Here is a 27,957-nt window from a genome sequence, read left to right as displayed (position 1 = left end):
AAGCAGAACTTCAAAAGATCATGCCCAGGTTATGCTCCAAACTAATTATTTAAGAATATCTGGGGTGGTACCAGGCATCAGGATTTTTTTAAGTTTCCTAGGTTCTTAGCTAAGTTGAGAATCACTCATTGCTAACACCTACCCAAATCCATTCCCCTGATCCCCACGTAGCTAGTCTCTGGATTGAGGCTGTTATACAAACTCAAACATCTCTTTACACATTCCTTGCACTGCTCCTGACCACTAACTACCAGAGCATCTTGGATTCCAGATCTCCAATTTATTTGGATAGCTGACAGTTCAGAGATACATCTTGTCAGCCCTCTGGCTTCTCACTCCACTTGGTAGCTGGTACTCCTCGACCTTTATCCTGCCTAAGCATCCTGACCCAACTTCCAGTTACACCAGTGTGGCTAGATTAAGGCCTGAAGGAAAAACATGTCTTCCTTAGAAGGTTCTAAAGGTACTTCAATCTGCACAAGTTTGTATGGAGACTTAGAAATATTGCTTCCCAAATGCTTTTCCAAGACTGTTGCACTTACTTATATGTATTATATATATATAAGAGAGAGGGAGACACAGAATCTGAAGCAGACTCCAGGCTCAGAGGTTTTAGTACAGAGCCTGACATGGGGCTCAAACCCACAAACTGTGAGATCATCACCTGAGCTGAAGTCAGATGCTTAACCTACTGAGCCACCCAGGTGCCCCTGCATTTACTTACAAAGAGAGGGTTAGGTAAGAGCTCTAGGGACTTGGTACACTTGCAATTTTGTGTCAAATATTGTGTGAGTATAAAATGAGATAATATATATGAAAATGTTTTGAAAAGTTAAAAATGACACTCAATGAAAAGTATTCCTGTGTTACTTTTATAACTAAAATGAATTTGGTGTCACTCATTTACTTAATACACATTTATTGACTGTTTATGTTATGCAGGGCATGGAGCTGGGTATTAGTATGATCCATTATAACAGCATTAGTCTTATTTACTGAACATACTTTAATAATCTACTGTTGGAACAGAAATCTAGTAGATGTCTAGGTTACCACCTTCTGGTTTATTTTCCTTTAGACATGACAGTTTTATATAACTCTCTTTTTTTTAATTTTTTTAATGTTTATTTATTTTTGAGACAGAGAGAGAGAGAGCAGGGGAGGGGCAAAGAGAGAAGGAGACACAGAATCTGAAGCAGGCTCCAGGCTCTGAGCTGTCAGCACAGAGCCTGACATGGGGCTTGAACTCACGAACCGTGAGATCATGACCTGAGCAGAACTCGGACACTTAACCGACTGAGCCATCAGATGCCCCTATATAACTTTCAGTGTTATATAAAATTTCCATTGTGCATGCTATATCAGCCCAGTAGACCCGAACTCTAGACCAAGTATTTGCATAAGTTGCTAAATGTGACACAATTGAAAACTTAAGAACAACCGCATTTAAGTAAAACTTCACAGTTAAAAAAAATTAATTTAGGGGCGCCTGGGTGGCTTGGTCAGTTAAGCATCTGACTTCGGCTCAGGTCATGATCTCACGGTCTGTGAGTTCGAGCCCCGCGTTGGGCTCTGTGCTGACAGCTCAGAGCCTGGAGCCTGTTTCAGATTCTGTGTCTCCCTCTCTCTCTGCTCCTCCCCTGTTCATGCTCTGTCTCTCTCTGTCTCAAAAATGAATAAACGTTAAAAAAAATTTTTTTTTAATTAATTTAAAATTTTACTAAAATTTAATAACAAATATTTAAAATATATAAAAATTTAACTTTTATTTAGAATTTAAGACCTAATGTACACAACTGACCAGTAATGCCACTTAAAAAATAAGGAGAGCTTGTAATATTTGTGCAACTGGGTAATATTTCAAGTAAGAAAATTCTTCAGAAAATGCTGAAACACACAGAGTATGATTAGATAGATATCTTTTATATCTTATTTTCTTTTCAGAACCATGAAAATTCTAAAAGCAAAGCAAAATGTGAAATAAAAAGAAATATTTTACCTGATGGATCAAAGTCTGGAAAATAATCTGGGCAGTATTGATGGGACAGTACTCCAGCCGGTGTATCATCCCAGCACAGCCATCCATCCCAGGTACGGTTGCAATACGGACCTGATTATTCAGAAAGAAATTAACACTGTATTTGGAAAAAGTTGCAGAATCATCAGCAGGGATTTGACAGTGTTAAACAGGATCTATCTATTTAATAGATGGTTATTTTGGAGCTCTGGACATGCATATGGAAATATTAAAAAGAACAGCAACAACAACAAAATAAAGATATTCACTTTACCAACTCTTAATAGAGTTTACATTTTTAGAGGGTTTTCTCCATTTGTTCCTCAAAAGACATACATGTCATCTGTATGGAATCTTTCCTCTAAAATCTTTCCTTGAAAATGTCTCCAGAAATGCTGCAAAGAAATCTTGTGAAAGGTATATGCAGTATCACCCCTGGATCAGAGGCTTACCTTGAAAAAACTATATGTTTTTGTAACATATGGATCCTACTAGCCATTAACCTTCAAAGGGGTTGCCTTGAATAGTTCTATTCTTAATCCAAGGGTTTAAAATTCAATTGTTCAAAATTCCTGTGGGAGATGCATTTGTCCACAGTTAACAGGTCACACAGAAATCTAGTCTTATTATTTTAGAATCACACTTTGTTAGTAGCTAAAATAATGCTCAGTTTGAGTAATTTATGTATTTATCAGCATTGGGTCTTAGTGGTGTCTCACTGCTTTCAAAATTTAATCTACCCTAAAATGTGAAGATTGACCTCTATAAAGCTATTCAAAAGAATAAGCCTCAGGCTTTGAAGGCAGTCCAAGAGCAAAAAAAAAGGAAAGAAGGAGGAAAAAAGGAACGAAGGAAAGAAAGAAAAGAAGGAAGGAAAAGAAAAAAGAAAAAGAAAAAAAACAGAAAAAAAGAAAAGAAATCTTAAAAGAATGATCATAGCACAAAAGTTCAGCCTCCCAAAATGATTAAGACTGAAGTGAATGAAGGAGTCTGCTCTCGCTTGGTCTCTGAAAATAAATGTTGTGTTTCTATTGTTTCACTTGCTTCAGAAGAAATGATTTCTTTGGGCAGAGTTGCATCTAATGACTTTTCAGTTTCTTAAAAAACACTGAGACTACTGGAGACCGAAGAATAACATGTATCTATCTTTCTACTGTCTTGAGTTCTGTTTAAAAGAAATATTCTAAAAATAGGAAGTAGAAATTAAGTAGAAATTTAACTATTTAAAGGCAAACCATGTGTAGTAATAGAATATAGTTAACTGATATTCCCCCTCACCCCCAACACACACACCAAGCAGTGTTATCTTAGAATATACAAGGGTGTACAAGATCTTGTTGGGTCTTTTTAAATGTTTTAGGGGACAGGGAAGAGAACTGAAATGGATGTAGTAATGCTTGGCCATCACATAGCCCTCTATGGCTAAAAGAATAGGCTTGGCCCTGAAAATATTTGAACAGTCACATAGAGCATTCTAGAGAAGGTGACAGATAAACAATGCCTGCCTAGGAGATAGCTTTTTTCTAATTTCTCTGGGAACTGGGGCTAGAAAAGGAGAAGGAATAGCAATAGTTGCCAACGAATTGACAGTTAAGGGAAGATACTGCCTAATTAACCCAAAACAAGACAGGATTTTGACAGGATTCACCTGAGGCAAATTCTCTGCCCACCATTTTCCCATTCCCTTCCTATCATTTTCCAGTTCTTCTCCCTCACTTCGTCCTGCATTGTCCCTCCTTGCCAGGTGTGAATACTGAGTTATTGTAGTAATTTTGTCATAAGTGTAGATGTTAGCCCAAAACCAGTTGGGTGGACTTGAGCAAAGAAAGTAGGCATGTGTCCAGCATGAAATATACAAGCATACCATAGTTTGAAAACCACCGTTAAAACTGCTGGCATATTAAAACTAGTCAACACATATTTACCCACTGAAGCAAAAAACCTTTAATGTTGTTTGAAACATATTTGCATACATCTTTCTTCTTACCTTCTCCTTGGTATGGGGGTAACTGCTGCATGCGGTCATAGCATTTGTACTGCGCATCCGTCATTTTCTTACGTCCTAGGACGTAGAGAAATGGCTCGGACTTCATATTTGGAGGATAGGTGTCATTTGAAGTGGCAGGAAGAATTGGGGTTGGGTGCTGTATTAAAAAGAAAAATCAGTCACTTATAGAGAGCAGGAGCCGGTGTATACAGAAATAAATGAGACAGTCAAAAAGTTTGAAAACATTTTCCTTCCATGAGCAACAATTATATATGGTCTCCAAGTGGAATATTTTTCTTCATAACTGAAAAGTGTGTTTATATTTCATCTACAAATTCTACCTACAGATTTCATATATGCATTCTTTCCATTCACTACTGAAAATGTATAGCCCCCACTCAAACTCATGCACCTCTTTATCATATAAGATTGTTTTAATTTTGTTATCACTGTTAAGTTTAGAGGTAAACAAAACAAATAACCTGATTTCCAAAAAATACCAATATTAAATCAACTTTGCCTTCTTTGGAACTTCTAATAATCATGAATCATGTTATTAAAAATAGATATATTAGTGCAATAAGTAAACTTTTATATTAGATTCTTTCAGCTGATTTTTATTTCTGCTTAGATTACGTGCACTGCCAAAAATTCACTCCAGGTAGTCACAGAACAAACAAAATCTGTTCCTCTGAGATACTCTGCATTGGATAATTGGCTTTAATATCTTTAAATAGGCTTATTCAGCAGGTGACCTACACAGGATAATTTATTTTCACTGCTGGAAATCAGTGCAAATCTTAAATATTTCTCTTAGTGCTTCTGCACTTTTGGTACAGGCTGTCACTGGTCATGATCACAGACTGACAAATTATCCTAAGTCATGTTTATATACATTTCAATTTCTTTTGTGGCCATGATGTTTTTGGTAGTGCTTGAATCTGTGATTCTATACCCATGTTCTGCATAGAGACTTGTTCAGAGAAGACTGTAAGCTTCAGCTTGCACTGGCTTTTTCTTCTTCTGAAGTTAGAAAGTTACTCTCTTTCTATCACACCTGTTAAACACATTTTTTTATTTGGCCTTATTCTGTCTAAATTATTCTAAGATTGAAGTTTCCCCAGCTGTATTCATGCCAGAAACAGTGTTGCATACTTTTCTCTATTCCTCACAGTCTCTAAGGCAAACTCATTTTTATTAAGTTGACCTGTATACCTCAGGCTACTCGGAGTGTAACCACACTGTTTTCCAGTGTATGTCATTGTGTGGATGCGGCATGCTTTCCTATCAGATAGCATATCACTAGATGCTAAATTGTACAATGCATAATACAATAAAAATTCAGAGTGTACAGAGGGCATGGTGCAAGAATAGTCAGTTACCATTACAGATACAAGGTAGAATTTCAACTGGACTTTGAGTATATGCAGTGTCTACATAGGCAGAGAGGAGAGGGAAGGCTTTCTGAATGAAGGGAAAGGAATGCGTATAGGTCCCAAAGGTAGGAAATGGCACGTATGAGACACAGTAAGGAAACCATTGTTCCTGGAGAGAAGCATATTTGGGGGTTAGTAAGAAATGGAGTCAAGGAAAATAAGATAATATAGAGCCCTGAGAAAACAAATACAAAGTGCCTGGTGCAATGAAAGGCTCAATACATTTTAGCTAATATCATTAAAACATGACAATAAATTAAAGATGTACTGTAGGCTTTTGACCAGTGAAGTTTGTGAAAGGAAAATGTTAGTAAAATTCATGTGGTGGGCATCAGATGTTCACAGATCAGAGCTGGGGAGGGAGCCAGGAAGCTGAAGGCATGGACTAGAGCACTGCGTGAAGGAACAGGGAAGCACAACCCTCAGCACTTTCTCAGATAATAAAAACATATATTTGAATATAAGGACCGGAGAACAGTAATAGTCAAATAGCTCAGGTATTTTAACCTACATAATGGACAAGAATGGGAATACCTGAGAAGGGAGAAGTTACTAGGGGGAAGAACGTAAGTTCTCTTTTGTTCTTGTTTTGAAGGTGCCAGCAAGGCATCTGAGTAGAAATTGCTTGCAAACAGAAGAGGGTGAATACTTATTACATACTGTGATAACTCCAGATGGACACTTACTGTGGGTATAGTTGATACTACTCTTTAAATATTAGGATTGTTTCTAATTTTAATGCTTCTTGAATGTATGACAGAAAAAAAAGAGACATTAATGAACTCACAGAAATTATTTCAAATGTACAAATCCTTTACCAACATAGTTGAACACCATTCTGTTGTCATATGATCCTTCCCTACTGGTTTTAAGATCAACCAATCAGCAAATACTCATTGAACTTTATCAGCCAAGCATTATGCTAGTGCTGAGTAAAATAAACATAGATCCTGCCCTCATGGAGCTTACAGTCTAGCAAGAAAGATCAACATAAAATATTTCCTGACACCAGGAACTGTGAAATGTAAAGAATCATTAATAATTGAATGCTCAGTATTCCTTCAGGAATTGGAATGTGGTTTGGGAGTAAAAAATACATATTTTTAATAGATTTCATGTTAAAGGCTTCGTTGTGGATTATACTAGCCTACATTTGTATGAATGCATGTGGCTGTGTGTGTTTTAACAATCTGACTAAAGATCACATAACCATGGTCTTTAATAGATCATTGTATCTCCACAATAAGAGATATCAATTATAGGTTAACCTTATGCATCTATTTTAGATTCTTTGTAGCTCTATTCTTAGAATCTTTAATTGATGTGAGAATTATCATTTGATATATTATTTATTTATGGGTAATTTTCTCACCATATTCAAATGAAATTAGAAGCTGGAATGTGATGTCCGATATAAATATTTTCTGTCATTTATACTAGATGTTTTAGATGTTAGGGAGCATCCTGTTTAAGTTTGGCATTCTTTCCAAAAGTAACATTCTGAATTCTATCTTTAATGGACTGGGCAACCAATTAATAAATGTTCCTGCACTAGTTGGAAATTCTTGTAAGCCATGGGGAGTCATTATGTGCAAGGATACCAAGAGGAAAGCCTGGTACTTGTGTTTTCAATTACAGCATGATTTGTTTTAATGAAGTTTTAACATCAATAACAGTGTAGATATGACCATCTGAAAGAGTATGTGTATTTCATGTAGATGACAGGAGCATCAATCTTACCATTCTTGCAATATTGAAACAAACTCCAGTGAACTTGGTTTGGAGCTTGGTTCCATAGAGATTGTTTCAACACTGAAGGAATGAGAAATTAGAACTTCTGTCATAGATGAGACATAGTAATCTGAGTCCACTCCTTGTCTGGTTGGTGTGTGAGCAATGACTAGAATGTTTGCAGTGGTAACTGAATGCTTCAGTGACTTTCTTCTGAAAATAACATATATTTGAGGCATTCTGTCAAATATGTATATATAACAGATATGAAGATATAGACAGATAACGATTATATATATAATTCTAATAATGAAATTACTACTGCTTAAAAATAATACATATACAACTTTCATAAAGCTCATGAACATAGAAAGGTTTTGCTGGTGATTTTGTACCAATAAAAATGGCTAGTGAGGTGGCATAATTTTCAGCAATATAGAGACAAAAAAGAAGCAGTAGTGATTAGATAAGACTACCAAGCAATGTGAAACACTTAAAAATATTTTAGTTATCATAAGTATTATGTTTATATTATACATTTTGGCACATAAATATATTATGCTCAAATGAAGATAGAGATGAGATATTAAGGGCACATTGATGTTCTGGATAAGGATTCGTGTTCAAAGTTTTTCATACAAGCCATCTTATATGATTCTCCCAAAGCAAAACAAAAAACAACCTCTTAATTGTTGTCCTATGCAGCAGTTTAGCCGCCGTATATGTGATGTCACTCCTAAAGGTTCAAGTAAATGGCGCCACACATACGACCACCAAGCTGCCACCAATACCTGCAGTCCGTAGCTGAGACACCGTTGTTCTTTCAGTTAATAAATACTTTGCTTCCCCCACGCCAGTTACTGTTCTAGGTACTGGAGATTCAGCAGTGAACAAGACTGTCAAGGTCCCTGCCCCCATGGGGCTCACATTCTAGGAGGTTTTGTGCACACTAATCATGGAGTCCGGTGGAAAGCAATCTGGTTTGAGTGGACATGTACTCAAGCAATTCCTACTTTGATGTAAGACAATCTTCCTACTTCTTGGTTTCTAGAAGCACAGAGACAAAACAATTACAGGACCATTCTGTGTAGAGCTTTAAGAAATGGTGCATCACTGCAGTGGTTCAAACATAACGAATATGGGAACTCATGCTACAGTGCTGAAGGGAGAGATTCCTATTGATTGCCACAGACAGAATTTGTCTAAAAGGAACATGATTCCAGAATCCACAACTTGATATAACCAGCAGGATTTTGACGTCACCATCCTTAATACTGACAATGTACATGTTGGAATTGTTTGTAGTTTTCAGTTACTTATACTTTTCAAAATAATAAAGGATAAAACAGAGCTTTGTAAAGTGTTAACCTGGTTCTTCCAGGTAGGATCAGATGGTTGGTATCCTATGTTTTTTCTACTTAAGCATTATTTAAACAACAAAACTGCTCCATAATGATAAATTCCAAGCAAATAGGGGAATACAGATAAGTTACCAACAACGAATGCTTCTCAGAAGAATCTAGTTTTTCTATGTCTTCATCACTGTTGCTATAATTATCATCATCACTACCTTTTTTTTTTAGAACTCACTATGTGCCAAGCACTGTTCTAAGCCAATTGTACTATTATAGATAAGGGAGAGGAAGTGAGTAGGTGGTTTTGATTGATGTAAATTGAGGCTCATGGAATGTGGTGACCCAAACTGATACTTTAAAGACCGTTTGGAAATCAGGTTGGTAGAACTCAACAAATATACTGACAGTGATTTTTCACAATAATGTATAAAAAAGTAATATTTTATAGTAATTAAAATCAGTACCACTTTTTAAAATAATTTACTTTTCTTGAAGGAGTATCAGTGTGGAACACAATGTGTGTTTTAGAAGGAAACTCACATATCAAAACTTTTTTTATGGAAGAATCCTCCAAATCAAATATATGATCCAAATACAAGACAGAGAAGCAAATTTCTGTTTATCACAGGAAAGAGAGCACAAAGCCATTTAAGTGCCCTGTACAGTATGTTTACTAGTAAAGAGATGCCCACAAACCATAAAATATTTCTGCCCATGGCTCAAATATATGAAATTATTTTAATCTTTGAATTTTGTAAAAGTTTTGAATAGAATTGATCTACTTTAGTTTTTTAGCACACCACAAATTATCTGTAGTCTTTATAATAAAAAAGGTGGAAACACTCAAACTGTCTTATATCTAGTTAAAGTTACTTTAGTTTTTCTTCTGTCAATGTTTAATATAATTATATGCTTTATAAAATAAAATTATTTAGAGATATTTACATACAACTGATCACATAGGACTTAATTTAAGCTATAAAAATAACAATATCAATCATGAATAGAATATACCAATATTTCTGTAGCTATAGAATCTCATATAAAGCTTGAGCATTTACAGACAAAATAAAATGTGCTAATAATTTCTACAATATTCTTGTTCCAGTGTTTTTATTATATTTACAATGGCATGAAGTTACCTGCATTTCCAAATACCAGATTATTTTTAGCAAATTATGTTGTATTTTATCTAAAGATTATAACATGATACTTTTACATAATAAAATAGACTATACTTAATATCCAAGTAGATGCAAAAGGACTACATTGACAATCATACCCATAAACCACTTATTTGATGTATAACATTACAAAATAAAAATTTCCTTAAAAATAAGATTTATGTTTATGGAATATTAGTGATATTTTTCCCTGAATAATGTTAAAAGAAACAGTTTATACAAACTTGTAAGCCCATGACTACACATTAATTAACAGTGTAAATCCTGGAACCCTGGACTAGTTTTGTTTGCCTGAGTATAATAGGATCAGTTATTGACTGAATTTTATTGCCAGGTATAATTCATTGGCCAGGATAAGGATCAATACAACTCCCAATTTGTTTATGTAAAATTTACTCATCTCTCTTTCATGTGCTATGGAAGTTGATGTGATGGGGAGTTAACAAAGTTAACACAAATAAATAGGCAGGCACTGGTAGTATTTTCTAAGATAATTGCAGTTCTGACTACTTGCTAACCATTTAGGAAAAAACAATATAAAATTACAGAAATTGGGCATGATTTACAAGGCTAGAGAAAGAGTTATGGAATGACATTGGTATGTTAAGACCTAAGATTCTTAGTTTTTTAAAAAAAATTTTTTTATGAGAAATGCATTTAAAATCAATAGCCAGACTGAAAGAGTTCAGATGTTTGAAAAAGACAGAAGCCTAGAAACTGGTTCAGATCCACATGTCTAAGATGAAAAACATTTTATCGAAGGACATTATTAGCCTTTGATGTTAATTTCCAAGATAATGTGGAGATGTCTCAAGTTAACGCTAAATTTTTATAAATAAAGCTCACATTTTTCAGTGAACTCTAACACAAATCTAAATTGTGAAAGTTGGGGGGGGGGATCTGTTAACAAAGTATCAAGGAAATGATAGTTTTGGCTTGTGGAATGTAGTTTTGGCAAGACCTCTCCCTGTGTGAGTGTCTACTCAATCACATGCTCTGTGTCAGCATTCTTGATTAACGTGGCTTAAATAATGTTTTACTTACATTTAGGAAGATGAAGAGTACCAAGCACCGGCGGGTCAGTGTGAACTTCATTTTTGGTTTTTGAAGATGATCTTCTAAGTCCTAGAAAAATATAAAAGTAACAAAGACATTTACATTAATATAGGTTTAATACTGACTACAGTCAATTTCCTTTTCTTGTCTTTCAGTTAGACTTGGAGAGGATCATGTCCCAAGACATTCTAAATAAATTCATGTAAGTAAACAATATGCTTGTGATGCAAATGCAGTTGCATGTTCCATTGCCCTTCCTTTCAGCCAGGAAGGACTGGTGTCTGGTTGTTGTCTAAAGTCCTCCTATTAAGAAATTCCAGAGCCACCTTTACATATCAGGATCAAAATAAAGGATTCAGAGAAATCAAGAGCAATCAATGTGGGCTTCAGTTAACATGTGGTGTCAGTAGAACTGTTGAAAATTTCAATGGAAACGTCCAGAAAGAAATCACTTCATTAGACATGAACAAATACAATCAATGATTTGTAAAGGATCACCTAGGTAATTTAAGGCAACTTTTATTTAAGCAGTCTTATTTAGAGCCTTGAGTATTTTCCTTTCCTACAGAATTTTCTACAAGCTTCACGTTGCTATTAAGAATAAATTTCTTCAATAGCAAGGATAGAATATGTCAAAATATTTTTCTTTCCTACAAAATTTTCTACAAGCTTCAAGCTGCTATTAAAAATAAATTTCTTCCACAGCAAGGATTGAGTATGTCACCTAACAGCTCACCATTCCTACCCAAAAGCATGTAATCGTCAGAAACATGCTGCTGTCACAAATATCAGTTTTTCATGACTGCAGATAATTTTACACAAGGAAAGATAATAAAAGAGCAAAAAAGTATATATGTATATTTTTCATCAGTGGGATTTGCGTGAAAACTGTATTTCACCTAGGGGTGAGTGGCTATGATCACATCATATATCTTACACTTACATATTCTGCTAGGTATGTTAGTATCTGCACTGTCTACCTAATACACTTGCTCCCCAAAGAGCAAAAGTTGTATTCCATTTACATATCAGTACTACAGGAAACTGAGAATGTAAAGTATAATTTTCAAGTGTCATCCTATATGCGGATTATTATTTATGGCTTGTGATTTACCTCAAGTCCACTAGTAAATTAAAAACACACGTGGGTGAGCTGGATTAGACATGGTCCCATTACAAGAAACTGAGCATTGGGGTGTCTGTGCAATACACTAGGTATGAATGATACAAGACATGTGCTAACACAACTATAACATAAAATGGGTAAAATGATTTAAAAAAATGGTACAAATACAGACCTTCATAAAAGGGAGAGCTTCTGAATAGGGGAACCAGGGCAGGATTTGTATTTTGACTGAATAGGATTTTGAAAAGCAAGACCTATAGGCAGTGAAAGCAGATGAAAACAAGATATGAAGATAGGCAAATTTAGGGGTAGCTGAAGAATAAGGAATACAATAGTTTAATTTAGCTGGAGCTTAGAGCTCCTCAGGAAGTGAAAATACAGCTAGAAAATTAGGGTCTGAGTACCTAGGAAATTTATTACCCAAACCATCCTTTCAGCACTTTATATGTCAGCTATACGTTTTCATCTAGGTACATACATAACCTGACAACCTTGCCTGATGCTAAACCCCTTTCAGATAAGAATTACGTTTTAGCTATCTTTATCTCTCACACTTCACATAATCACTTACACATGATTATTATTATTATTGATAATGATGGGGGTTAGTGGTCCAATGAATCAAAGGAAGCATAGAACTCTGTGATTTTTAAAAACTGCATCTTCTCTACATGACCACATTAACAAATCTGAATACTGTATATCTTTTTCCCTCTCCAATTCCTTGCCTTCCCGTGTCAGTGACTTGCATAATTATCCATGAATTGTCCAAAGGAAAAACCCAAATCATTCTTGATTCTGCGCACTTCCTTGTACCCAACATCTAGTCTCCAGGACTCCAATTCTGTCTGTGTTGGGTATCTTTTCAGACATGTCCACCCTTCTCCACTGCCTTAGTACAGGACTCTCTTTCTCATCAGGACCCCAAAACAGCCTCAGGATGTTTCCCTACTTTAAGTCTTGATCTCTCCAACCCATTGTCTATATTAAAATGAGTGTAATTGTATCTTCTTTCAGTGATTCCCTACAAACTTTAAGTAAATGAATAAAACCCTCAACTAGGACTAAAATATAGGGCCCTATTATAGCAAGAAGCACCAATATGATTGTGCTGAGAAATAAAGAAGAAGAAACTAAAGTTGTCTCTCAGATTGCTAGCTTGGATACAGAGTTAGATAATGAAGAAATTCAGGAAGGGGAAGTAGGTGAAAGAAAAAGAACTTTTGATTTGTATTCTCCTTTAATTAAAAATATTACTACCAGAATCTTGGATGAGTCTTATTTCCTGGGCTGAAAGGTAGGACTTTTGAAATGTACTGTGTGTACTCATGAAATTAACGCAGCTTTGCTTAACTAGATCCTGCTTTTTTTTTTTTAAGAAGGAAATCATAGACATACATTGATTTTTTAAAGTCTGCTATTAATGGTAGCCCTATGATTTGGCCTCTGAGAGAAAAGATGTGTGAGTGCCAGAATTAAAAGTCAGATCTCTTCTTCAGATGAAAGTCCTACTCATTAATTCTAAATGTGAGAGCTACGCACAGTGAGAAGCCAGCTTCTCTATGAAGGTGAATATGGGGTGATTAGGCAGTTAATTGGCTTGTTCTATCCATGTCATATATTTGATGTCATTTGATATGTTATAAAGTGTAAGTTGCTAGGTTTTCGCTCAACAGTATCATTACCATGAGGAGCATTAGAGGCTGTGGGAGAACTGTCCCCCAGAAGGTGAATGAGGCTGCACATTTTGCTGTAGGAAAGGGGAGCCCCATGGTTTCAAAGCCCCACACACTGCTTTTACGATTGTCCCACGACCAACTAAAGCGAACGAAAATAGTAAGGACATGGATCTGAGAGTGAATGTTCGGAAATGACAGAAGGGTTTAACCAAGAAACAAAGTCCTTTCCTTTCTCCTATTAATTGGACATGTCTATAATTTTAAATACATGTCTATAATTTTAAATACTCTTGCATTATTGTGGACTATAACAAATTTCTCATGTGCAACTTTATAGCAGATCTGGACTGTACCGAATCTGCCTCTAGTCAGGAAAGATCACTTGTAATTGTTCAAGGTTAAACAGTACTTTGCAGATATGCCTCTCTTTGAGAGAAGTATTTCATGATGATGTGTGAAGAGGAGAGAAATAACATATAAGTAGAGTTGTGAAGAAAGACAGGGATTTATGAATTTAAGGGAGAAAAACATGGCAAAGAAGAGCAGAATCAGAATAAAAAATGAAGTAATTCAGCTTTGCTGAGATTCTTCCAAGGGAAGAGAGAGAGAGAGAGAGACAGAGAGAGAGAGAGAGACAGAATGAAGAGGAGTTAAAAAGAATGATGGACGTGGAAAACCTAAGTCTATAGCTTAGTTGAATAGATGATTAAAGGATGGATAGATTGCAGGGTGGAATCTAGGGAAAGACTAATGTGGAATTTCCAAAAGGCAGGATTCAGAATTCAGTGACCGTGAGGAAAACAGTTTTGACCTAAGGCTTAGAGAGTTAAACCTGCACCCAAACAGGAAAGGACAAAATCAGGCAAACAGCAGCTAATGGAGATAAAAATGCAACTTGGAAACGTTTAATTTGGAATGGGTACAGATGAGACAGGTAACCTGTGATCAGACAGGTAACCTGTGATCTGGTATACCTGGAAGATGACTCAGAGAAAACCAGAACAAAGCTTAACTTTGACATTAGATTATTGATTTGTTTACTTCTTAATGTTTTCCCTATTCCTTCTGTACAGCAAGGACTTTACTCATTTTTGTAACCCAAGAACCTAGAAAGGAATCAGGAACATTGTAAGTGCTCAGTAAATGTTGGTTGCTTAGTTTAAGGGATGAAATTTTACCAGATTTTGGTAAGGTAGGAAGCATTATTATCTCCCCAAAGAGCCCTAGTTGGAGAACCAAGAGATTCTAATTTCTGCTTTTAATTTTTTTTATGTTTCTTTTTAAAATTTTTTTAAAATGTTTTATTTATTTTTCAGAGACAGAGAGACAGAGTGTGAGTGGGGGAGGGGCAGAGAGAGAGGGAGACACAGAATCTGAAGCAGGCTCCAGGCGCTGAGCTATCAGCACAGAGCCTGACACAGGGCTCGAACTCACGAACCGTGAGATCATGACCTGAGCTGAAATAGGAAGCTTAACTGACTGAGTCACCCAGGCGCCCCTAATATTTCTTTAGTGATTTAGAGAGAGAGGGAGAATGCAGGGTAGAGGCAGAGAGAGAGGGAGAGACAGAATCCCAAGCAGGGCTTGATCTCACAAACTGTGAGATCATGATCTGAGCCGAAACTAAGAGATGTTTAACCAACTGAGCCACCCAGGGGCCCTAATTTTACTTTTATTATTTCTTTTGTTTTGGGCAAGGAGCTTCATCTCTATGTCAGTTTCCTGTCTATAGAAAGACTCCTTAGCCAATCCTCCTTGACTAGGAGAAGAACACACTCTCATATGTGAAGCTTATGGATTCCACTGGATCTGTCCAGCAGTCTTCTTAGGATAATGGTTTCCAACATGTCTTTTAACCACTTTTTTTTTTTTAACAAAAGCTCGCTTGTGGGAGCCCCATATATAAACCAGATGAATGTGGAGTCTAAAAGCTTGATTGTGGAGCTGGACTTAGAACATGTAAATGAAATAACCCTGGACACTGGTTCAATTAATGTTCATTACAATCTGCACTACTTTGAATCCACAAATGAACACTCAACACTAATCTCTTCTCTAGAAGACTGTATTCCTTTGTTGCAGGGATGAGTTGGTCAGTGGAAACCACTTCTATTAATACACAGAGTCTAAATCACTCATTCAATGATGGTGATTGAATAGAGTAATCTTCATTTAAGGAGAACAAATTTCCTTGACATGTAAAGTTTTTAAATTTTTATTTATTTTTTATATTTTTATTTATTTTTATTTATTTATTTTTTTGTGGAAAGAATATGAAATGTCACTGTCTGAAAATAATGTGTCTATTCTCATAGATCAGCATTTCCAAAAGTGTATTCCATAGAATAGCAGTAATCCCATGAGAAGCAGCATAAAATAAAGTTTCCATGGCCAAAAATGTTTAGGGAAATTAAGCATTTCCTATATTATTCTTAGAGATCTACCATAGACATTAGCACTTTAAAGTACCTAATTTTCTTGTACCAAAAACACTAGTCTGACTTTCCGTCTTCATTCTCCAAACTCATTTGACTATGAAAAAAATGTTTTTGGCAATAACAATTATTAACCCATCTACGGCATATACTTTGGAAAATGCTCTTTTGGCTCAATGGCAATTTCTAACCCACCATAGTCTATTAAGTTTGCAAGTCATGAGAAAGAGCTGCCCTTTTACTTAAAATTTTCTTTTTTTCTTCTCCATGGAGCAAAAGTGGAATTTCTGAGGTCTTAAATATTCCCCAGCCTTGGTACAAAGCCCAAAGCTATAAAAGGCATCTCAGAGGCAATTGCTCCTTTGGAGCATTATTTGTTAAGAACCTCTCCTCTAATACCCTGGCTATGAGAACAAGTAGTATGAGGGTATGGGCATACAGCAGGAAAGAGAAGAGACAGGCACTGCTTATCTCAAAATAGCTGTAGCCTTTTGTCACCCAAGGCCTAGAATCTGTTTCAAATTTGAAATTTGACATTTCTTTTGAAAAAAGATCTATCTAATATGTTTATGTAGATATAGTCCAAGTGAACAGGTGAATAAGTTTTGTGAAACCACAGGGTATATTGGTTTGTTGCCTCAGCAATGCCTTCTGTTTGGATAACTCCTTTATTATGTGATCTACTAGAAAATCATTCTTCATTACTCTAGGCAGCTTGCCAAGACATAGTGTTGTCATTATGTCATTCCTTCATGTCATTATTTATGTTGACATATTCAGCAAAACAGACTGACTTCTTGCTCTTCATCATGAGTTTAAAGTGCTCATCTAACTCTAAGCTCCAAGTTTAAGTAGTAAAAACTGGCACTCTCTGCAGTGGAGCTGTTTTTGGTAAACTGGTTGGCACATCATGCAAAAGCATCTAGATGAGAAGGGAAGCAGAATAAAAATTATGTCACATTGAAAAAAAATGGCTTTATCTTTCACTCTTGTCAATGATCTGACATAATAAGTGTTCAATAAGCATATATTGAATGAAAAAGATAGATTGCCTCTAAGCAGTTGGCTAGGCAACACTAATCAGTGGGAAATCTTGGAGAAATGGTTCAAAATCACGTGCAGTTCAAAAGTGTGCCATTACTCAAATGGATGTTATTAATGAATAATCAGGCAGGATTTGGTTAATTAAGACTAATTTGAGGAAATGGCATTGTGACCTCATGGTACTGGATCTCCAATGGCAGTCATGATAGAGAGAGGAGAGATAAGAACTGACTGGTTCAAATCAACTTAGTTAAAAACACATCATGCACTTATTATGTGTGTCTTAATACCATCTCAAGATAAAGTTTAACTTCAATATGTGAGAGGTTGGAAGAAAAACAGTCCAGTCTAAAGCGTCAGCATGAGCAAAGACAAGGATGTGGGAATCATTGAATGTATTGAGGAAACTCTAATTGGGCTGATTGTGAAGTTCATGTTCTTGGTTGTTACTTATGTACTGCCATCTGAGATGAAAGGAATAAACTCAGCTTTGGACAAATGAAATTGGAGTTGTCAGCAGGGTCTTCTATATGGAGAACCTAAAATGCACCTGGTTGTAATTAATATATTCACTGCTTCTGTATAAGCTCATAACTTTATAGTCTTATGGGTTCTGTGAGATCGCCTATGGTGAATATGGGAAGAGGAGTCAGTACAGTGTAATGGAAAAAAGATCTTGGGCTAAGGATTAAGAATCCATAGTCTAATCCTAGAATAAACTCAAACTCATCATGTGACTCTTAAGCATGTTACTGCACCTGTCTGGACATAAATTTCATTATCTATAAATTAGACAATAGAACTATAATTAAGGGTTCTTCTCACTCCAACAGTGGCTCTAAGTTGAGCTACAACAAAATATAAAAAATATATTTTGAAGAAAGAGAAAGCGTAGTAATTAGATACATATTGGGTCTATTTGACCGTCCAATAGAAAATAAACAAAAACAGCATTTTCCACTTTGTGTTCTCCAAAATATGATACCTATGACCACTCATTTAATAATGAAAAAGGGAAAGAGTAATTCACTAGGACAAAGTTGGAGAAATGTGGAATATTATGTGCTCTTTTCTGGAAAAAGCATTATGTTGATGTTAGGATACTAAAGGTTCTGAGAAGTCCTGCATCATTTAACTAAATTCATTTAAGTTAGCTCTTGTTACTAATTACATTTACCAATAATAATGTGCAATTAACACTCTAGGACTGAACAGGCAAGCTTAGCTATTAGTTGACTTCCACTAATTTCAGTGAATGAAAGGTGTGTTGCTCTTTTTTATTACCAGAAGACTTATTAGCATTTCTTTATTATATTGGAATAGAAATGACAGGACTTTGCCACAACTTGTCTGGATTACTGCAACTCACCTGAATAGATGACTGAGTTAAGTATATTGGTGCTATTACAGCATGGGGAATATAGTCAACTAAAAAAATATGTTGGTGCTTTGTTTTGAAAGTGCATTTTCACAACTACTGATATATGAAAAGTATCCTCTCTTATCCAGGAGACATCCTGAGAGGCACTGCACTGGTTGATTCAAATTACAAACTCTTTTAAGTCAAACTTTAAAATATTTATATAGAATCTGGGGCGCCTGGGTGGCTCAGCTGGTTAAGCGTCCGACTTTGGCTCAGGCCATGATCTCACAGTTTGTGAGTTCAAGCCCCGCGTTGGGCTCTGTGCTCACAGCTCAGAGCCTGGAGCCTGCTTCAGATTCTGTGTCTCCCTCTCTCTCTGCCCCTGCCCTGCTCATGCTCTCTCTGTCTTAAAAATAAATAAAACATTAAAAAATATTTATGTAGAATTCAATGTCATACACACATCAAACTATTCTATAAATACCAGTAGGAATTTGAACTTGTGGGTTTATGATTTAGTCCTTACATATACATTATTGGGCCCTTATACACACACTTTTGACCAAATCTTCTTTCAGAAAAAGATAAACCTGATTTCATTGGATGCTAGAACTGAAAGAGATTCTGGAATTTAAATTTTCCAAACCTCTCATTGTACAGGTGAGCTCATGAAAACCTACTGAAAGAAGGTTAGTGGAAAAGGTCTAGTTAAACCCTTATCATATTCCCAGACTAGTGTGTGCTCGAAACTACTACCTTGCCTCACACCAAAGGTTTTCCCTTGTTGGTTTCAACCTTCTGCCCATGAAGCCTGTAAGACCTAGTCTCGCTGGGATAGAAGTAAACAACAACCACAATCATCCTCTTGATCAGTTTGGTTTCTCTTAATCACCTTCAGGAATTCTGTTTGGTTCTGATTTCAAGGATATCTTAGGGTAGAAGATGTTTAGGCCAGAATAAAGTGGGTTATATAAAGGAATATCTATCCTGTGGTGTTATTCAAAATGCGTAACAATGGCTGCCACTTAAACATCCACTGATCAGAACATTTGCTCACTGTTAACCGCAGACTCTGTTGTGCCAGTGCTCACCGGCCCTGGAGTTGTCCACTTTCTTCCCCTCTGCATAACCTTGGTGTTCATTATACATGTGTCTCTGTATGTTTGTGTTTACAGAAATGGAGGTGAAGTGGAATGAGGCAGAGAGCACTTAGTTATAAATTCACTCATTAAATATATGAGTCAGATGCACTTTTTGCTCTTATGAGCCATTATGTACTACAGAGAATGCCTGAGTGGAAGCTACTCTTATGTATCCCTTTTATTTATACATGTTTCCCAATCCTCTCACCATTTCTGAGACTCCACACAAAGATATTTCACTGAGAATCTTACAAGGGGCAAGCCTGCTCCTGCTTTTCCAATTCCAGTAGCATATATTTACTAACAGAGAAAAGTACTATCAAGTATAATTTAATCATTACAAAGCTTTCTTTTTCTTCCTATTAAATTATTTAAGGGTCCATTTCCCTGAAATTTGAGTGCCTAGGAAATTATCTTTTTTGCATTGCATGGCTGTGTAAGCAGTTCAAAAGTTTCTGTAAAATTAGCTGGATTCCCTTGAAAAACAGAGATTAAGTGGGATTAATGACATCAGGGATGGTCAGCCAAGCTGGAACCCTCAATGTCAGCCATGATGATGCAGATAGTCTTCATTATAGCAGTTGTTTCCCACCATGACCCTAACAGCTAACATTCAAGGCCCTGATCTAAGGGATTTTTGTCTAAAATTATGGTGTCAAAGTCAATTTCAATGTGGCAATTTAATATTTCAGAAGAAGCCAACATTTTGCAACCTGCTTTATTGAAGAAAGAATGGTCCTTTCTTTATTAAAGAAACTTGCATACGATTCACTTTGCCAATTCATTTTTTAAAAATTATACATGTAAAGAAATTATGGTCCATGAAATAAGACTTAGCCGATCATACATTTAATTAGGAACGCCAAAGAAGTGTCTTAATGCATGTGATTTGATTTGGGGATATAGATGGGATGATAACTGAGAATCATGGAGACAAGTTCAGTGAATTCAGAATGTGTCCGGGAGATACCTAGATAATCTCTATCCATAAGTAATCCCTATTTGTATTTTCCCAATCTCTGACTGAATTTCTATGACAGCTCATTGTACTTCCTGCTGCCCTTTGGTGGTTTGCATTCAGTGAGAGTAGCTAAAGGAAGCACTGCAAAGATATAGAGGGAACCTAAAGTTTATCAAGAAAAAGTTTTTAAAATTTTTTTAAAGTTTATTTATTTTGAGTAAGATAGAGACAGCATGAGTAGGGGAGGGGCAGAGAGAGAGGGAGAGAGAGAGAGAATCCCAAGCCGGCTCCGCATTGCCAGCGCAGAGCCCGATGTGGGGACCTAACTCATGAAACTGTGAGATCATGACCTAAGCCGAAACTGAGAGTCGGACACTTACTTAACCGACCGAGTCACCCAGGCGCCCCAGTCAAGAAAAACTTATCCTCAGGGGCTTGTTGATACATATATAGTAGTCTTTAGCTAAATTAAAACATGTCTTAAAATGGACTTTTTTTTTTTTTTTTTTAAAGAAAGAACTGGTGGTTGGGAAAGGAAGGAAGGAAACTAAAATGAATTGAGTGCATACGAAGAGCCAGGTAATTCTATTTATTACATTATCCTCACATTAAATGCAAATAAGCGTTATCTCCGCTTTATGCATAAAGAAACAAAGGTTTGCAGGTGTTAGGTGACTATATTATGATCTCATAGTCAATGAGGGGCAGAGACAAAAATTTGAAAACGCTTCTTCGAACTATGTTCTTTCCATATTTCACACTGATTCTAGAAATACGTACATTTAAAATCAATATTAGGCAATGGCACTTTGAAAATAAGTTGTCAGTAATTTTTCTTTTTATATTTTTAAATGTGTATTCTGATTTTTATAATGGCTAATATTTATTGAAAAAAATTTTTTTTTTAATTTACATCCAAATTAGTTAGCATACAGTGCAACAATTTCAGAGTAGATTCCTTAGTGCCCCTTACCCATTTAGCCCATCCCCCCTCCCACAAACCCTCCAGTAACCCTCAGAATGTGTATTTATTTTTGAGACAGAGAGAGAGAGCATGAGCAGGGGAGGGGCAGAGAGAGAGGGGGACAGAAGATTCTAAGAGGGCCCTGTGCTGACAGCAGATAGCCTGATGCAGGGCTCAGCCTCATGAACCACGAGATCATGACCTGAGCCGAAGTTGGGATGCTTAACCGACTGAGCCACTCGGGCGCCCCTCAACAATTTTTCTTTTTAAAGGAGAATTCTCTGTGCTTTAAAAAGTATGTAAAGTTTTACTTTGGAAAAAAATACAGAAGTTTGGTAAAGATTTATTGTCTCTTAAATTAACAATTTGAAGAGTGTTAAACATGTTAAATATATTTCATTCTTTCTCTTGGTTAATACATATTTTACTTTGTATTTTTATAGAATTCTAATTTATCATACATTTTTTTATAATTAATTCCAAATAATGACAATACATTTCCATGTAGGGTCTCTTCATGAACGTTCCTTGTTGAAGGGTTATGGGCCAACGAGGATTCTGAGCTTTCGTTAGCAATCCATTATAACCACCAAAAGCTTCCAACAAGGACCAAATCTAAAAGGCATTAAGAGATTTATGACTATTCATTTTAAAAACATTAGACAAATGTTATTTTCTTAGGTCGACTGTATTGACTATATTGAATTTTATCTAAATCATGCATGTAAAATAATAATCATACTTTGAAATGATTGTTGCTTAAAGACAGATGTAAATTATTTATATTCTTTTTTCTAACTTAACTGTATTGAAGCAATTATTCACAAGTGCTTCAATGTCAGTTTCAAAGTTGCTCTCTGTGGAATTGTGCTAATTCTGGAGTTGGCCACCAAGGTGAATACTGGGCTAGATTACAACTAATACTCCTTGATTAACTGCTTCAATATGCCTACAATAGGTAATTTAAAAATGCAGTGCTATATTTTTCTCCTTCTGTTAGAATTAAATGCAGAGTCTATACAACCAAAGATAATTAAGATCAAAACCAAAATACTCAATTCATCAAAGATCTTCTTAACCCAGTATCAGTGGTGAGGCTAATGTTGATCCCTGGGCTCTCCTAAACCAAAGAACTGTGGGAAATAGAGCCAGCCAAATGTTTCCATCTGGTCCATATCAACTGCTGTTTTAGAGTCAGCTTAATTAAGCATTGGCAAGTAAAATCCTGAAATAATTTAGAAAGGTGTAAACAGAAGCCCATTAAAACAAACACATAACAAAGGAATTTTCAAACATAAAAAGTAATAATTTTATGAGTAGTTTGCTTATATTGTCATCAGTTAATACTTTGTTAAATGCCATGGATGTTCATAGTTCATGGCGCTGGTTTAACTGCAGTTCAATTCTAATTTGTCTCCCTAGAACAGAGATGCTTCTCATGGAGTTTTGTGTATATAACAAATTCACCACTTGAAATGGGTAGCAAACATCACTTTAAAGTACATAAGCCCACCCACCACACTCATCAATACATACATATACCTAGTTGACACAAAGGTAAACCACATGAGCCCATGGGCTGACAATATTTACCAGAACAGGAAACAAAATCAATAGCACAAATGGAAACATAGCCTAGGAATTGTTTGCTTGATTTATACTTAAGACCAGGATATTTATCACAGTCATTCAGAAATGTCTTTAAAGTTATTTTTTAACTAAAACTCAGGGTTTCTTGGGGCTTCTGGGTGGCTCAGTCGGTTAAGCATCTGACTCTTGGTTTCAGGTCAGGTCAGGGTCTCACAGTTGGTGGGATCAGGCCCCACGTTGGGTTCAGCACTGACAGCACGGAACCTGCTTGGAATCCTCTCTTTCTTTTTCTGACTCTCCCCATCTTGTGCTCTCTCTCTCTCAAAATAAATAAATAAACTAAAAAAAATCAGTATTTCTTGAAAAATAAAATAACAAAAGTCCTATTTTATTAAAAGAAAACAGTATAGAAGAATTTGATTGTCATATATATGAGTCCTATGGCAAAATGTGCCTTGCTATTTTTATATAATACTATCAAAGACATAAAATTCAACAGCACCTGGTTTAAGAGCAATGATAATATCATGCTCAGACAGCACATTTTTTCCTTGTATCAACATAAATATTAGATACTTAGAGAACAAGTCAGAATATGTATTTTTTTGGCTAAAATAATTCAGTAGAAGTAGGAAAAAATACTGCAACATAAGGGTTCATGCATTTTAACATAATTTCTTGATGGGATTTTACCACAGTAAATCTTAAATACTATAAGCATTATAGTAATAGGGAAATATAACTATCTTCCAGCAAAATTCTGCTTTATTAACTGCATAAGTTTGTAAACTTAAACAGTTTTGTAGTATGTGTCAAAATCCTTAAAACATATACACCCTTTGACAGGGTTTTTTTTTTTCTTCTCAAGATATAATCATAAATTGGCTCAAATTTGAGCCCCTAGGTGGTTCAGTAGGTTAAGCATCAAACTTCAGTTCAGGTAATGATCTCATAGTATGTGGGTTCAATCCCTGTGTCAGGCTCTGTGCTGACAGCTCAGAGCCTGGAGCCTACTTCAGATTCTGTGCCTCCCTCTCTTTCTGCCCCTCCCCCGCTTGTGTGTGCTCTCTCTCTCTCAAAAATAAGCATTAAAAGAAAATTGAAAAATAAATTGACTCAAATTTAATTATAGAAATATTCATTATAATATTGTCTACTGTAGTGGAATTTGGAAGTAATCTAAATGCTCGAAATAATGGATTTGTGAAATAAACTTTGGTCCATCTACCCTATGGAACACCACACAGACATGAAAAATTGTGTATTAGAATATTTAATTATCTTATTAGAATATTTAATTATCTTATTACACAGATAGGTATTTATTACATTAACACTTTAAGAAAGGACTACAGATTAAATGCCCAGTATCATCTTATTTTTGTAAATATATATATGTGCACAGAAAAAAAGTCTTGAAGAATTGAAGAATACAATAAAATTAATTTTCTGAATTCCTTTATGCAGAAAGCACTATCAATGTATTATCTTCCTTAGTCCTTTCAGTTGCCTTAGATATTATCATTGTTATTGTAATCCTGTAGCTATGGAAACTGAGTCTTAGGGGGCTTGGTAAAATATTAGTCAGATTTGCTGTGTAACAACCAACCCTCAAATCTTAGTGGCTGGAGAGGTCAGATCTTTATTTTTTGCTCAAGTGACATGGAGCTACTGGGCAGCTGAACCTCCCTCTGTGGATCTGTGTCACATGACTTGTTTTCCTGTGACCAAGACTGAAGGAGCAGCACTAATCTGGAGCATGCTGTTCTCCTGGCAGGGGGTTGTCTTGCCAGAGGAGCCAAACTACAAAATGGCATTTCAAGCTTTGCTTAGGTGGGGGAAGACACAGCACTCACTCACATCCCATTGACCTAAGCAAGTCACAACATGAAGCCTGAATTCAATGTATCAGGAACAAACAATTCTTTCCTGAGTAAAGAGAAAGTGAATAGTTAGAAACATACATACACACACGTACCCATGAAAACTGCACAAATTTCCACAGCTGAGTAAGTGGCAAAGATGATACTAAAACCTCTCCAGGAGGTGGGATTGCAGGTGATTTTCTTTTGCTTATATGCATCTTCTAATGTTTACAATATATAGGAATTGTTTTTGAAATATAGAAAAGGGAAAAAAAGAAGAGACAGAATAAACCAACTTGCCTTTGTTCCGGGTTTTATTTGGTATTGCTAATAGGAATGTTCCCTGTGGTGTAGCTTTGGAGCATAGAATAAGAAAGCCTTACAGAAGGGGAGGGAAAGTTATATTCCTCTCACCTTAATTGTGTGGCCCTGCTTTTAATCTGTCTTCCGGTAACTGGAAGAATACTTAAAAAAATGTTTGACAATAATCCCCAATAAGGAATACCCCACAGATTAAAAGAGGGCACTTAAAACAAGAGAGTGCCATTTCAGAGAGGTCCATTTTCTATAATTAAAGCTTCATTCATGATATCAACAGCAAGTTGCAATAAAAAAAATGAGTTAGTACTAAATTAGCAATACGTTTAAGACAGAATGTCTGATGGTCTTTCTAATTACATCTCTTAAGAGTACCCTGGTGGTGATTAGCTGTTAAAAATATATTTCACAAATGTAATTACTAAACTATAAAGGGAAATGAATCTCAGTGGCCAATGAAGAACAGTCATAATATACCCATAAAAACAACTCCCAACAAAATACACACAAAGATGGAACATGTTCAGTGATATTATAGAAAACTGTCCAAGTTTTCCATTTTACTTCTTATTGCTGTTTTGCTTCTTTGGAATTCCCACCAGCAGGGGAAAAAAACAACATATCCTATCTCACATTTCGTAATTGCCTTTCCTAATAAACACTATGATAACATTACTTAAATGTAGCTAAAAATAGTTAAAATTTGCAACATCTGTGCTTGAAATAAAGGTACCACCCAGCTGTAGAGTAATAGACCATAAGATAGTTACAATATCTAACCTCAGCAATATCTGGTACTCAAAGAATGCCAGCAGGAATTCTTTAACCAAATATTATTTTCTCTGTTCAGCAATATCTTTTCCTTTCTCCCACTGTGTGTGAAATCTGTGATCTGCCATTTTGGGCAGACACTCAAATAATACTTGCAAATAAGATAGGCCTCTATATCTACCACAATCTTTATGGTTTTAAGACCAAAGAAGAGATAAAAATGTTCAATGACTAGGCTTGTGATATATATTTGACCAAAAAAATATGCCCCCTCGGCAACTCTGTGTAAATTCCACCCCTGCTATATCTTCAAATGGCATTTTTTTAGTGTGACATTTCTCAGGAAGAGAGAGGTGTTGTATAATTTATCAAAAAAACTACCCCCCCCATCAAAAAACCTCAAGGACACCACAAAAAAAAAAAAAAAAACTACATTAAAAAAATAAGCACAAGACCTGAATACAAATGTCTCCAAAGAAAAAATGCAAATGGCCACTAAGCATATGAAAAGATGCTCAACATCATTAATCAAGAGGGAAATGCAAATCAAAACCATCTCAGTGGGAATGGGGGCAGGTGGGGAGGTTACTGTTCAATGGGCACACAGCTTCAGTTGTGCAGGATAATAAAACTTCTGGGGATGGATAGTGGTGATGGTTATACAAGATGAAAGTACTAATTGCCACTGAACTGTGTACTTAAAAATGGTCAAGATGGTGAATTTTATGTTTTGTGTATTTTACCACAATGAAAAATAAAAAATAGTAAAAAGACACCAGAAAGAGAAAAAAAAGAAGCTCTGAATGACTGGTATCATTTAGAGTTCATCACTGACATGGTGGAGAAGGATAAAGTAACTGGCTGGGGTGGGGCTGCCGGGAAATAACAAGTGCCAGTTTGGAGATATGGATTCAAGTCCCAGCCCTGCTGTTGGCTACTTATGGGAATATGGTGAGATAAGGACCAGGGCTGTGTAAAATGAGAAAGTGCACTATAAGCTCTCTAAGTCCAATAACCCTACAACTCTATGAAGGAGGAGAATGATGAATAGAGAAACGAGTATTAAGCATGGCAGTACTCAGCAATCAGAGATGAAAGAAGGAGGAAACAGATTGCTTATGCTTAAACAGAGATTTTTTTCAAATGTTTTCTTTTCTTTTTTATATGTTTACTTCTGCTTGAATTTTTTTTTTTCAACGTTTTTTTTTTTTTTTTTTTTTTTTTATTTATTTTTGGGACAGAGAGAGACAGAGCATGAACGGGGGAGGGGCAGAGAGGGAGACACAGAATCGGAAACAGGCTCCAGGCTCCGAGCCATCAGCCCAGAGCCTGACGCGGGGCTCGAACTCACGGACTGCGAGATCGTGACCTGGCTGAAGTCGGACGCTTAACCGACTGCGCCACCCAGGCGCCCCTTGAATTTTTTTAAATATGAAATTTATTGTCAAATTGGTTTCCATACAATACCCAGTGTTCATCCCAACAAGTGCCCTCCTCAATGCCCATCACCTCCCCTCCCCTCCCTCCCACCCCCATCAACCCTCAATTTATTCTCAGTTTTTAAGAGTCTCTTATGGTTTGGCTCCCTCCCTGTCTAACTTTCTTTCTTTTTTTTTTTCCTTGCCCTTCCCCATGGTCTTCTGTTAAGTTTCTCAGGATCCACATAAGGGTGAAAACATACGGTATCTGTCTTTCTCTGTATGACTTACTTCACTTAGCATAACACTCTCCAGTTCCATCCATGTTGCTACAAAAGGCCATATTTCATTTTTTCTCATTGCCAAGTAGTATTCCATTGTGTATATAAACCACAATTTCTTTAGAAAACTCCTGTGGTCCAAACAGTGGTCAGGATCATAGGGCCTAGAGGATACACATTTCGTCCTTGTCTCTCTCCCTTTGGGGCAAGATTACTTCTTCCCTCTGGAGGGCA

The 27,957-nt window shown here is 36.1% G+C and overlaps 1 protein-coding gene across 1 annotated transcript in view; it reads right to left on the bottom strand.

The window, feature by feature from the left end:
• Positions 1–27,957, bottom strand: part of CALCR (calcitonin receptor) — a 156,519-nt gene that overhangs the window by 50,418 nt on the left and 78,144 nt on the right. The window contains exons 2-4 of the mRNA XM_058725081.1: positions 10,755–10,835; positions 4,005–4,161; positions 2,000–2,110 (exon numbers count right to left, since the gene is read on the bottom strand). Coding sequence (XP_058581064.1) covers positions 2,000–2,110; positions 4,005–4,161; positions 10,755–10,805 — 319 coding nt within the window. The 5' untranslated portion in view covers positions 10,806–10,835. The remainder of the gene's footprint in view (positions 1–1,999; positions 2,111–4,004; positions 4,162–10,754; positions 10,836–27,957) is intronic.

This window comes from Neofelis nebulosa, chromosome 4 (genome assembly GCF_028018385.1).
Source record: "Neofelis nebulosa isolate mNeoNeb1 chromosome 4, mNeoNeb1.pri, whole genome shotgun sequence".
Classification (NCBI taxonomy): Eukaryota; Metazoa; Chordata; class Mammalia; order Carnivora; family Felidae; genus Neofelis; species Neofelis nebulosa.
This window is presented reverse-complemented; position numbering and strand designations above follow the sequence as displayed.